The sequence below is a fragment of the Phlebotomus argentipes genome, unplaced genomic scaffold (assembly GCF_947086385.1).
Source record: "Phlebotomus argentipes unplaced genomic scaffold, Phlebotomus argentipes genome assembly scaffold_4, whole genome shotgun sequence".
NCBI classification, from domain to species: Eukaryota; Metazoa; Arthropoda; class Insecta; order Diptera; family Psychodidae; genus Phlebotomus; species Phlebotomus argentipes.
In genome coordinates, this window is record NW_026776174.1 from 8,582,165 (window position 1) to 8,595,524 (window position 13,360).

The 13,360-nt window shown below is 36.4% G+C and overlaps 3 protein-coding genes across 3 annotated transcripts; 2 read left to right on the forward strand and 1 right to left on the reverse strand.

The window, feature by feature from the left end:
* Nucleotides 1-211: 211 nt before the first annotated feature.
* On the reverse strand, nt 212-2,320 carry LOC132257656 (serine/threonine-protein kinase mos-like). Its single transcript, XM_059754651.1, has 3 exons — nt 2,138-2,320; nt 1,913-2,073; nt 212-1,210 (listed from the first exon to the last, which is right to left on the reverse strand). Coding segments are annotated over exons 1-3 (1,155 nt in total). The 5' UTR covers nt 2,140-2,320; the 3' UTR covers nt 212-218.
* A 1,716-nt stretch (nt 2,321-4,036) lies between these two features.
* LOC132258417 (L-dopachrome tautomerase yellow-f-like) lies at nt 4,037-8,216 on the forward strand. Its single transcript, XM_059755744.1, has 3 exons — nt 4,037-4,357; nt 7,098-8,007; nt 8,059-8,216. Exons 1-3 carry the CDS (start codon nt 4,037-4,039, stop codon nt 8,214-8,216), a joined length of 1,389 nt encoding a protein of 462 aa, XP_059611727.1.
* A 630-nt stretch (nt 8,217-8,846) lies between these two features.
* Nucleotides 8,847-10,082, forward strand: LOC132258418 (L-dopachrome tautomerase yellow-f2-like). The gene has a single exon (XM_059755745.1). It carries the CDS (start codon nt 8,847-8,849, stop codon nt 10,080-10,082), a length of 1,236 nt encoding a protein of 411 aa, XP_059611728.1.
* The last annotated feature ends 3,278 nt before the right edge of the window (nt 10,083-13,360 follow it).

Consider the following 13,360-nt stretch of genomic DNA (forward strand, 5'->3'; position numbering starts at 1 on the left):
ATTGAGAGAACCTTTGAACAAGCTTTACAAATGTGTTACTAAGAAAATGAAGAGAACAACATGCAGCTTATCACCCTGTAATAATTTGGTGTGGTGATATCAACGGAGAGTCAATTTATTGCTCAATAATGACTTTCTATGCCTCAATAAGAACTTTAGGGCATAGAAAAAAAAGTGTGAAACACGTACATACTTTTATTGTAATGTGTTCTTTATTTTTAAGGATATAGAGTGAAAACATTGTCAGTGGTTTTGGATGCAAATTTCTGAAGTTGAGATAAAAGTTCTGAGGCTTCAGGACGACATTTAGGATCTTCATGCCAGCAAATTGTGAATAAATCACGATAATTCGACGCCAGTTCCTCGTTTTCTATCCACTTCTTAGATGTTAAGATCTTTCTCCACGGGATTTTCTTTTTAAGTACAGGACTTTTTACGTGGTTCTCAATTTTAGCTTCCTTGAGAAGAGCATTTAATGACCTAGAAAGGTTTTCCTGCGAGTTTTCTGTATTTATGTTTAAACTCTCACTTTTAATCTTTCGTGGAGAGACTGAATAGTCTGTCTTTAGACTGCCGCTATTGAGGAAGATTTTGGGGATCCTGCGGGAAATTTCCTGACAAATATCCGGTCTTAATCCTTCTCTGACTACACGATATGCGATGGTGTGGTTGTTGTGAATTTCTTCATAAGGCACTTTTCGACACTTAATCTGCCACATAGTCACTCCAAAGCTGTAAATATCTATTTTGGGACTTAGAGAACCAGCTTTGAGAGCTTCCGGAGCCATATATCTGATGGTTCCCCGACATTCATTGCCTTTTGTGTGCTCATTGATTGCAAAGGAACTCCCGAAATCACATAATTTCACTAGAAAACCATTCTTATCATCCGTTATGGTGATGAGAATGTTCTGAGGCTTGAGATCACCATGAATGATGCCTCGACAGTGGCAATAAATCAGTCCTGATGCTACTTGACAAAGGATTTCAAGAGCTGATCGCCTTCCTATGCACACAGTATTCAGGATGGACTGGAGATTATCTCCGGAAACTCTCTCCATAATCACAAGCCCATGATGTTCGCCTGATGTGATCTTCAGTATTTGAATGATGTTGGAATGCTTCCAGCCGAGAATATTTCCCTCATTTTCCAGCGATTCACGACAGTGCTGATGATGCAAGTCAACTACTTTGACTGCCACACGTGTGCCTAGCAAAAAATCAAACGAGATTAGTGTAATTTGATGGGCTTTTGTCCCAGCGGCGGATGCGAAAATGGGATTATTTCTGCTTGAAATCATCGCAAAAGAGACAATTTCACGTTACACCAACAGTTTCAGTTAGAGCACAATGAGATCTACAGCTCTTCTGGGTGTGATTCTCTTTGTTGGGTGTTGCGATGGGTTGAGAAATTTTAAGATAGTGCAGGAAAACGTAAAAGTTGAAATTAAAGCTCCAGACATCATTGAGGATGCATCGATCTTCATCAGGAAACTGAATAGAACTTTCGATGGACTCAATTCGACAGCCACATTCAAAGTGGATCTCAATGATAGTGTTTACATTTCAGCTAAGAGTTACGAGAAGAAGGGAAATCGATATCATCCCAGCATTATGGATACAAAGCTGGATTTTTGTGCCTTTCTCAAGAATCCCGCCCGACAGAGTCTTGTGCTGGCGCTCTTCTATCCCACAGTCTTGGAGTATGGAAATTTCCCACGGAAATGCCCTATTCCGGCGGGGTATTATTACATATACAACTTCAATGTAAATGAGGAGACTTTCCCTCCTTATTTTCCCATTGACTCGCGCTGGCGATTTGTAATGTCTGTGTATCACTTCGAAAGGCCTCTTTTCATCACCACCATCGGTTTTCGGGTGGAGGCGAAGAATCTCTGGGAGTAAAACTTACCTCTGTACGTAGCCTTCAGCACAATCCCGAAGCCACCGCGGCCCAGCACATTTTTTCCCCTGGCACCATTCACACCACAGTTGCTGACGAGGAAGTTCACCCTCTCCGGCGTGTCCACGCACTGGGAGACTTGCCTTGCGTGCGGAGAAAGGAACTGACTCCTGTAAAACAAGCACAAAACACATCAATCTTCTCTCGAAGTGATCCATAAAGAAAGATACTCACATTGCAATGCATCTGCAAACTTGATGAGAGGATTTGCTGATGCGAGGAGAGACACAAAAGTGCGACAACACAGCTCAGATAATATACGATCAATTGGATAACTGGTGGCATGAGTATAATTGCAAGAATACACAGTTCTGATTGACAAATGGAGAGAAGCAATGATAACATGTCTTCAATAGAAATGTGTGGTATTTTTTTTAGTTGTAACAATTGCCCGAAATAAATGCACAAATGTGTGCGTATATATAAAACAAAACGTACATTTTTTTCTGTTATGAATAAAAGAACATAAATGAGGTAAATTCTAGAATTTTCCGAGTGAAAGTGTCAGGTGCTATCGAAGGAACAGCTTGTGAGAATATTGAATTAAATTGACTTTTTCTATCGTATATTGTGAAAATAGTTTTCGCATTTGTTTGACTTATGTGAAAGAATATTTAACGAAAGTTATATTTAACATTTGAAATGCAGATTTCATTGGTCAAAATACATATATATATATATACTCCAATTTATGGCTTTTTATTGTAAATCGGAAAGGTGATTTTAGACGAAGATGACCCACGAAAGAACCACTCTTGATTCCGCAGGCGAATAGTTCTCGCCAAGCAACTTCTTCTCCCAATAACACACACCAACCCAAAACTTCAGGTATAAAATAAGATTTTGCGAATTGAGCATGTCAATTGGTTGTGTCTTGTGAAAAGAAGAACATTCAAATGAAGATATCAAGAGTAATATTCACTGCATTTACAACATTTTTCGTACTTGCATGTGGAAAACCCAAGGACAAAGTGGAAGAAGTTTTCAAATGGAAGAAAGTAGAATATGAGAATTTACCTCAGTCAGGTTATTAATAAATAAATAAAATTTCAACCTAAAATAAATGATTTCGTGAAATTTTTTCCAGAAAACTCTTATGTGGGACCGTATAAATATTACATTCCTGAAAACAATGATGTCATCAGTTTTGGATATCATTCAGCAAGTGGACTCATGCTTGTAACTGTGATGCGAGTCAGACCGGGAGTGCCGTCGTCTTTGGGAGCATTTTGTGTTGGTGATAATCATAAAATAGAAAAAAGCCCTAAAATTTGGGGCTTTCCTAATTACGAATTAAATGCCCTGATAGAATCAGATTTCTCAGAACCAATTGAAGAAGATGATAGTCACAGAGGATTGATAAAACATCACAAACATAACAAATATCCAAATATTCAATACGCCAATCATTATATAAATATTCATCATGTTTCCTCATTTCCCATCAAGAAACACCCAGCAATCTCTATAGAAAAACCTCTCGAAGTCAGAAGAATTATCTCCGTTTTTCACCTCAATGTTGATGAGAAGTGCAATCGATTGTATTCTATGGAAAATGGCATTCTGCAATATTACCAAAATACAACTTACTCCGTCCAAAAACCATCTTTATGGGTCATTGGACTCCCTTCTGATGGATGTGAAACTCGAAACTTCCCAATTATTCGACGCTCTGAGATTCCAGAGAGAATTTATGCGCAAGGATCAAATGGATATATGATAGTAACTCCGGATTATCAATCAGATTCTTGTGATGATGTGTTTGTGTACATTGTTAATTCGTTCTACAATTTTCTAGTCGTATATGACTATAAAAAGGATGAATTCTGGTCTTTTGAACACGAAAATTTTAAACCAGTCGTCGCTGAATCATACATGATATTTGATAAAACCCTGAACTATTATTTTCCTTTGGGAATATGTAATATTGCTTTAGGATTTTCCGACGAGAATGGAGATCGTACGGCATTTTATGCCCCAAACGGAAGTACTGCTCAATTTGAAGTATCAACTAAAATACTCAAAGACCGAAGAAAATCACCTGCTAATTTCAAACAAGACGATTTCAGAATCATGGGATATCGAGGATGTGATCATCAGACTGGTAAAATTGCCATTGATTACACTTACGGAGTTATGTTTTATGCGGAACTTCAGTCCTATCAAGTTCGATGCTGGAATATCAGGAAGCCGCTCAATCCAGACAATATTGATGTAATTTTCGAGTCAGATAAATTATTATTCGTTGTGGAAGTGTTCATAGATTCTAGTGGATATTTGTGGTTCAACACTGATCACATTCCCATTGATTGGGCTACAGATATTCCATTAAATCTCAATGAAGTGAATTCTAGAATGTTTAGGGTGAAAGTATCAGATGCCATCCGAGGAACAGTTTGTGATAATGCCAATTAATATCTATTTGCAATTTTTCTATCATGCAAAAGTGAAAGGAAACATAATTTGATGTAGCGTTATATAATAATATTTAACTAAATAAATATGTATTCTTTCCTTATTTGGAATCAACAATAACAAGTAATTATATTTTACAGTTTTTAGTCGGCAAAACTAATTGATAATAATAATGTGTATATGCATATCAGAATTATGGTTTTTGTATGGTAATTCGAGATAAACCAGCTCTGCGAAAGAACCGCTTTTAATTCCACTAACAAGAGCCAATTAAGTTCTTGTCGAACAACTTCTCCTCCCACTCTTTTCGAATTAGCCAGATGGATTAAAGAACTCGTGGGGGAAAACTCCAGGTATATAATAAGAATTTCAGCATTGAATATTGTCATATTTGATTGTGTTTAGTGAAGAAAAGAGCAATAATAATGGATTTACATGATATACATAATTTTTCGAAAAAAATAATTTTTTTCACTGTAATATTTATACAACTTGTGTTAGGAAATCTACATGATCAAGTGGAAGAAGTTTTCAAGTGGAGCAAAGTAGAATATGAAAATTTACCACAACCAGGTTGTTGAAAAATAATAAAATTGAGTTCTTAAGAAAAGTGTTACTTGCTATTGTTATTTTATCATTACAGAAAATTCAAACGTGGGACCGTATAAGTATTACATTCCGGAAAATATTGATGTGACTGGTTTTGGATATCATCCTGCAAGTGAATTAATGATTGTCACATTCGTCAGAGTGAGACCAGGAGTTCCAACGTCGTTAGGCGCATTCTGTGTTAGTGATTATAAAGTGGGAACAAGTCCTAAGATTTGGGGTTTTCCTAATTACAAGATAAATGCTCTCAATGAATCGGATTTCTCAATGTCAGTTGAGAAAGTTGAGTTTAAAAGTGAATTAACATCTCTCACAGAAAATAATAATCAATTTGTCGATACCAAAACAATTGTGAAAATTCCCTCTGCTAATCAACGCTCAATAATGGAATCATATAATTCTGTCGAAGAGAAGAGAATAATCTCCGTTTTCCACGTCACAGTTGATGAGAAATGTAATAGAGTTTTCTTCATGGAGAATGGAAATCTTCAGTACTATCAAAACACAACTTACTCAATCCAAAAGCCGTCCTTGTGGGTCATTGGACTTCCTTCTGATGGATGTGAATCACGAAACTTTCCAATCATTAGACGCTCTGAACTCCCAGAGAGGATTTCTGCGAAAGGATCCAATGGATATATGATAGTGACTCCGGATTATCAATCAGATTCTTGTGATGATGTGTTCTTGTACATAGCTAATGCATTCTACAATTATCTTGTGGTTTACGATTACAAAAACGATAAATTCTGGTTATTCGAACATGAAACATTCCATCCTGTTGCTGCTGAATCATATCTCGTTTTCAATAAGGCATTGAATTTCTACTTACCTCTGGGTTTATTTAATTTAGCTTTGGGATATCCTGATGAAAATGGCAATAGACCAGCTTTCTATACACCAATCGGAAGTGTTTCTCAATTTACTGTATCTACAAAAATTCTGAAGGATGAGAGTAAATCTTCGTCTAATATTACACAAAACGATTTTATGCTACTTGGGCACCGAGGAAGTGGACATCAAAGTATTAAAACAGTAATTGATTACTCTCATGGAGTGATGTTTTACGCGGAAGCACAATCCTATCAAATTCGATGCTGGAATATCAAGAAAACGCTTAATCCCGACAATATCGGCGTGATTTTTGAGTCTGACAAATTGTTATTCAATGTAGATATGTTTATAGATTCCAAAGGATATTTATGGTTTATTACTGATCATATTCCCATTAATTGGACAACGGATCTTCCTCTAAATCTAACTGAAGTGAACTCTCGGATTTTCCGCGTTAAAGTATTAAATGCCATCAGGGGAACAGTGTGTGCGGATAATCACAGACTAGACTAGGATAACCAGAAACCTGATCTGCAAGTTAGTATGCTTGTAGATCAGGTCTGATGAGAATTTAACAGTAAATGTATTCAGTGAAGAGCATATGCAAGAATCGATGGATAATTAAAAAAATGTTTTCTGCTGATATTTGACTGTTCGTTTTAATCTCAAAATTTAGTAAAGAAACAATAACATGCTAAGACATAAAATACATTTTGGATAGATACAGTAATGTCACTCATATTATTTTTATCCTCTAATATCGCTAATTTGAATTTCAAATTCACATAATATTCTAGTTTCATGAAAAAGTTGGTATAAAAGGAGAATTCCATCAGTGAGAAGAGTCACTTGGCTGTGTCGAGTGAAGAAAACAACAGAAGCACAATGAAGTTATCTAAACTAATATTCACTCTCATTTTTACTTTTGCCTTTGGATATCCCAAAGACAAAGTGGAAGAAGTCTTCAAGTGGAACAAAGTGGAATTCGAAAATTTGCCTCATTCAGGTTGTTAAAGAATATTATATAATAATAATAAATGTGGATTACTCGTGATTTTACCTTGCTTTTCCAGAAAATTCTTTTGTGGGGCCGTATAAGTATTATATTTCGGAGAATAATGATGTTTCTGGTTTTGGATATCATCCTGCAAGTGAACTAATGATTGTATCATTCGTCAGAGTGAGACCAGGAGTTCCAACGTCGTTAGGCGCATTCTGTGTTAGTGATTATAAAGTGGGAACAAGTCCTAAGATTTGGGGTTTTCCTAATTACAAGATAAATGCTCTCAATGAATCGGATTTCTCAATGCCAGTTGAGAAAGTGGAATTCAGAAGATTGACACCTCTAGACGACGATAATCTATTTGCCGATACCAAAACGATCGAAAAAGTTCCCTCTGGTGATCAACTTCCATTCAAGCAGAGACGATCAGTGGTGACGATAGAAAAGTCTTCCGAAGAAAAGAGAATAATCTCCGTTTTCTATTTTACTGTTGATGAAAAGTGCGATAGGGTATATTTCATGGACAATGGAAATCTTCAGTACTATCAAAACACAACTTACTCAATCCAAAAGCCGTCCTTGTGGGTCATTGGACTTCCTTCTGACGGATGTAAAACTCGAAACTTTCCAATCATTCGACGCTCTGAACTCCCAGAGAGGATTTCTGCAAAAGGATCAAATGGATTCATGGTAGTGACTCCGGATTATCAGTCAGATTCTTGTGAGGATGTATTTTTCTATATTGCCAATTTATATTACAATTATCTTGTGGTTTACGACTACAAAAATGATGAATTCTGGTCATTCGAACATGAATCATTCCACCCAATTATTGCTGAATCCAATTTTGTGTTTAAAAGTGCTTTGAATTATTATGCTCCTTTGGGAATGTTCAATGTTGCACTAGGATATCCAGACGAGAATGGTGATAGACTAGCATATTATTCACCTATTGCCAGCACAGCTCAGTTTGCGGTTTCTACTAAAATATTGAAAGATAAAAGTAAATCATCGGCCAATTTGACACAGGATGACTTTGAACTAATTGGATATCGAGGAAGTGGTCATCAGACAGTCGGGACAGTAATTGATTACACTCATGGAGTAATGTTTTATGCGGAATCACAATCTTATCAAATTCGATGCTGGAATATCAAGAAAAGACTTAATCCCGACAATATTGGTGTGATTTTTGAGTCTGAAATATTATTGAATTCTTTACAAATGTTTATAGATTCCAAAGGATATCTATGGTTTAACATGAATCATATCCCTGTTATTTGGAGTACAGACATTCCTCTTAATGTACAAGAAGTTAATTCTAGGTTCTTCCGTGTTAAGGTGTCAGATGCCATTAGGGGAACAGTTTGTGAGGATAAAGATAAATACTAACTTACAGTTCTGGTCAATGAGAAATAGAGGGTAGAAGAATCATTATATCAGGAATATATGGTAATTGTGAGAATCTATGGCTTATAAATAAATGTTTTCTGCTTTTATTTGTGTTGTTTGCTATCTTCTTTGCATTCACGTAGAGACTTAATATTATGTCATGACTTCAAAGATTTCTATTATATATATTTTATATTGAAATGCCAATCATATTATTTTTATCCTCTAATATCGCTGATTTGAATTTCAAATTCACAAAATATTCTAGTTTCATGAAAAAGTTGGTATAAAAGGAGAATTCCATCAGTGAGAAGAGTCACTTGGCTGTGTCGAGTGAAGAAAACAACAGAAGCACAATGAAGTTATCTAAACTAATATTCACTCTCATTTTTACTTTTGCCTTTGGATATCCCAAAGACAAAGTGGAAGAAGTCTTCAAGTGGAACAAAGTGGAATTCGAAAATTTGCCTCATTCAGGTTGTTAAAGAATATTATATAATAATAATAAATGTGGATTACTCGTGATTTTACCTTGCTTTTCCAGAAAATTCTTTTGTGGGGCCGTATAAGTATTATATTTCGGAGAATAATGATGTTTCTGGTTTTGGATATCATCCTGCAAGTGAACTAATGATTGTATCATTCGTCAGAGTGAGACCAGGAGTTCCAACGTCGTTAGGCGCATTCTGTGTTAGTGATTATAAAGTGGGAACAAGTCCCAAAATTTGGGGCTTTCCTAATTACAAGATAAATGCTCTCAATGAATCCGATTTCTCAATGCCACTTGAGAAAGTGGAATTCAAAAGATTGACACCACTAGACGAGGATAATCAATTTGTCGATACCATAACGATCGAAGAAACGTTTTCTGTTGATCAATTCAAGCAGAGACGCTCAGTGGTGACGACAGAAAAGTCTCTCGAGGAAAAGAGAATAATCTCCGTTTTCCATGTCACAGTTGATGAGAAATGTAATAGAGTTTTCTTCATGGACAATGGAAATCTTCAGTACTATCAAAACACAACTTACTCAATCCAAAAGCCGTCCTTGTGGGTCATTGGACTCCCTTCTGACGGATGTAAAACTCGAAACTTCCCAATCATCAGACGATCTGAACTCCCAGAGAGGATTTCTGCAAAAGGATCAAATGGATTCATGGTAGTGACTCCGGATTATCAGTCAGATTCTTGTGATGATATGTTCTTGTACATAGCTAATGCATTCTACAATTATCTTGTCGTGTACGATTACAAAAACGATGAATTCTGGTCATTCGAACATGAAACATTCCACCCAATTATTGCTGAATCGAATTTTGTTTTCAATAAGGTATTAGATATATATATGCCACTAGGAGTGTTCCATGTTGCACTAGGATATCCAGACGAGAATGGTGATAGACTAGCATATTATTCACCTATTGCCAGCACAGCTCAGTTTGCGGTTTCTACTAAAATATTGAAAGATAAAAGTAAATCTTCGGCCAATTTGACACAGGATGACTTTGAACTAATTGGCTATCGAGGAAGTGGTCATCAGACAATCGGGACAGTAATTGATTACACTTACGGAGTAATGTTTTACGCCGAAGCACAATCCTATCAAATTCGATGCTGGAACATCAAGAAAAGACTTAATCCCGACAATATCGGCGTGATTTTTGAATCAGACAAATTATTCTTTACTTTACAAATGTTTATAGATTCCAAAGGATACTTATGGTTCAACACTGATCAGGTCACTGTCAATTGGACCACAGATCTTCCTCTCAATGGCCAAGAAATCAGCTCAAGGATTTTCCGCGTGAAAGTATCAGATGCAATTAAAGGAACAGTTTGCGACGACGGGAATCATGTTAATATCTGAAAGATCTTTGAAAAATAAATATTTCAAGCGATATTTGTTTTATAAATGACATACATAAGCAGAAGTTTGTATAGTTGTGACATTTTTTCATCTTTTCATGAAAGTTTATTATGAGCATTTCTCGATGTTGTATCATTTGAAATGCAGATTTGTGTCATAAAGATTGTGTCCCAGAAATCTTGTAGGTATAAAAGAAGGTCTGCATCTCAAAGAGAAATCATTTCTTCGTGTTCTTGCTTAGTCAATAGATATCTCTAGTGATGGAATTTGCCATAGTGACTGTAATTCTTAGTGCCTTTGTAATCCAAAATATAGAGGGATATTCTCGTGTTGAAGAAGTCTACAAATGGAAGAGAGTTCAATATGAAAATTTGCCAAATTCTGGTATGATTTGTCTCACTTTACATTTAATTTTACAATGACTTATTTTTCATCGCACAGAATACTCCTGGACTGGACCGTATAGATATTTCATTCCGGAAAATAACGAAATTGACTCTATGGGATATCATCCTGCCAGCGGATTGATGCTCGTAACAGTGGTCAGATTAAGACCAGGAATTCCTACGTCATTGGCCGCTTTTTGTGTTCACGAAAACAGAAATAGTTCAAGTCCCAAAATATGGGGTTTTCCTAACTATCAATTGAATTCTCTACAAGCATCAGATTTTGAAAACGACATAAAAGAAGATGAGGAGAGAAAATTGTGGCACAGGCCAAATCAAATTCATGGCGGTTATGAAAATAGCATTAAGGCAACGAACCTATTAGGCCCCAAAAGAATCATTTCAGTTTTTATTGTAACTATTGATGAAAAATGTAATCGACTATTCTTCGTGGATAATGGACAGTTAGTGTATTACAGGAATACAACTTATACTATTTATAATCCCTCTCTTTGGGTGATTAATCTGCCCTCAAATGGATGCTTTACTCGGCAATTCTCCGTAATTAGACGTAGTGAAATACCCGATAAAATTGCAGCGAAAGGACCAAATGGTATAATGAATACAATTCTAGATTACCAATCAGATAATTCATGTGACGATCTCTTCCTTTATATGACAAACACTTTTTATAACTATTTAATAGTTTATGATTATAGAAAAGACGAATTTTGGTCAGTCGACCATCAAACATTCTTGCCAGTTGCTTCAGAATCATTTTTTGTCTTCAGGAAAACATTCGATTATCAAATGTTAATGGGAATATATTCAATTGCACTTGGTTATGCTGATGAAAATGGAGATCGCATGGCTTATTATACATCCGTAGCAAGCACAGCTCAGTATTCAGTGTCCACGCGAGTTCTGAAAAATAAGCGACAGTCTGAAATAAGTTTAGCTCACAATGATTTTAAGATAATGGGATATTTGGGATGTGACAATCAACCTCTCAGAAATGTAATTGATTACTCTTATGGGGTTATGTTTTACTCACAAATGCAAACTAATGAAATTCGCTGTTGGAACATCAAGAAGCCGCTCAATCCAGATAATATCGCTGTGATATTTAAGTCTGACAAGTACTTTTTCGGGCCACAAATGTTCATTGATTCACTTGGATATTTGTGGTTTCATTCCACTCATATTCCAGTCAAATATTACTCAGACATGCCACTAAATCTTAATCAAGTGAACGCCAGAATTTTCCGGGTAAAGGTATCTGATGCTATTCGGGGAACAGTCTGTGACGATGGCTATGTATATTGATCTTCAGATGTATATGTATAGAATATGTAGACAATGGATATATATACGCTATAAATAACAGATTTCATAAAAAATTATGTTCATATTATGCAAGAAAAGGTTCATTTCTTCCACAGGCATGATTTTAAAATTTATTATCCCTCTTTAATATGGTAATCCCGAAAAATATAGCGCGCAGAGGGTAGTGACCCGCAAGCTGTGGTATAAAAGCAGAACAGCACTCAATCAAGAACCATTTCGCCATGTTCAGGCTTGCAGTTTAAATACCATTATATAGAATGAAGAATATTTCGGTTTTTGTGATGCTGGGAGCTTTTGCTGCTCTCAGTGTGGGACATGTTGAAGAAATGTTTCGCTGGAAGAAGGTGGAGTACGAGAATTTGCCATACTCAGGTGAATTAAATTGTGTGTGAAAATAATACTCAGATTAACTGTGATGTGTGGAATTTTTAGAAAACTCATGGGTTGGACCCTACAGATATTACATCCCGGAAAACAACGATGTCGGATCAATAGCATATCATGTCGCCAGTGGATTGATAATGACAGCAAATGTGCGATTGAGACCCGGAGTTCCAACATCAGTTGGTGCTTTCTGCATCGGAGATTATCCAACTGGCTCAAGTCCAAAGTTATGGGGATTCCCTAACTACGAATTGAATGCACTTCATGCGTCTGATTTTGCCACTCAATTGGAAACAGAAGAAGACGATGAGACCAGAATCCACAAACATCACAACAATCATCACTATGTTCCTATTTATGTGAAACCGAATGAGAAACCGACTTTGGCTCCAATTGAACAGCCATCGGAAATTAAGAGAATTGCTTCTGTGTTTCACGTAAATGGTGATGAAAAGTGCGACAGGGTTCTGTTCATGGACCACGGACAGATTCAGTATTACCAAAATGCCACTTATTATATTCAAAAACCGTCCTTGTGGATCATTGGTTTGCCGTCAAATGGTTGCGAAACACGCCAGTTTCCTATCATACGTCGAAGAGAACTTCCGGATAAAATAGCAGCAATGGGATCATATGGATTCATGCACGTTGTTCCCGATTACCAATCAGACGATTGTACTGACGTCTTATTTTACATAACAAATGCCTTCTATGGTTACCTTACTGTATACGATTATAAGAAAGATGACTTTTGGGCATTTGATCATGAAACTTTCAAGCCAGTAATCGCAGAAGCCCACTTGGTCTTCCGTGGATCTTACAATTATTACATGCCTTTGGGCTTATTTTCTATATTTCTTGGTTATCCCGATGAAGACGGTGACAGAACAGCTTATTACACTTCGGTAGCAGGAACGGCTCAATATGCTGTATCTACAAGAATCCTTAAGAATAAGAGAAGATCTCCAGCCAATTTTAACTCGGATGATTTCAGGATTATGGGATATTTAGGGTGTAATTCTCAGCCGTTGAAAAGTGTAATTGATTATGCCACTGGAGTAGTATTCACAGCCGATGTACAAACTAATGAAATTCACTGTTGGAAAGTGAATTCACCCCTCAATCCGGACACTAGAGACGTGGTGTACAAATCTGATAAAT

Coding starts and splice junctions, on each gene's coding strand:
- LOC132258417 (XM_059755744.1), top strand. CDS start 4,037: ATGGGATATCGAGGATGTGATCATCAGACTGGTAAAATTGCCATTGAT. Junction 4,358..7,097: donor CAGATGCCATCCGAGGAACA/GTTTGTGATAAT, acceptor CCTAATTACAAG/ATAAATGCTCTCAATGAATC. Junction 8,008..8,058: donor ACTTAATCCCGACAATATTG/GTGTGATTTTTG, acceptor AAATGTTTATAG/ATTCCAAAGGATATCTATGG.
- LOC132257656 (XM_059754651.1), bottom strand. Junction 1,211..1,912: donor GCTGAAGGCTACGTACAGAG/GTAAGTTTTACT, acceptor ATTTTTTGCTAG/GCACACGTGTGGCAGTCAAA.
- LOC132258418 (XM_059755745.1), top strand. CDS start 8,847: ATGATTGTATCATTCGTCAGAGTGAGACCAGGAGTTCCAACGTCGTTA.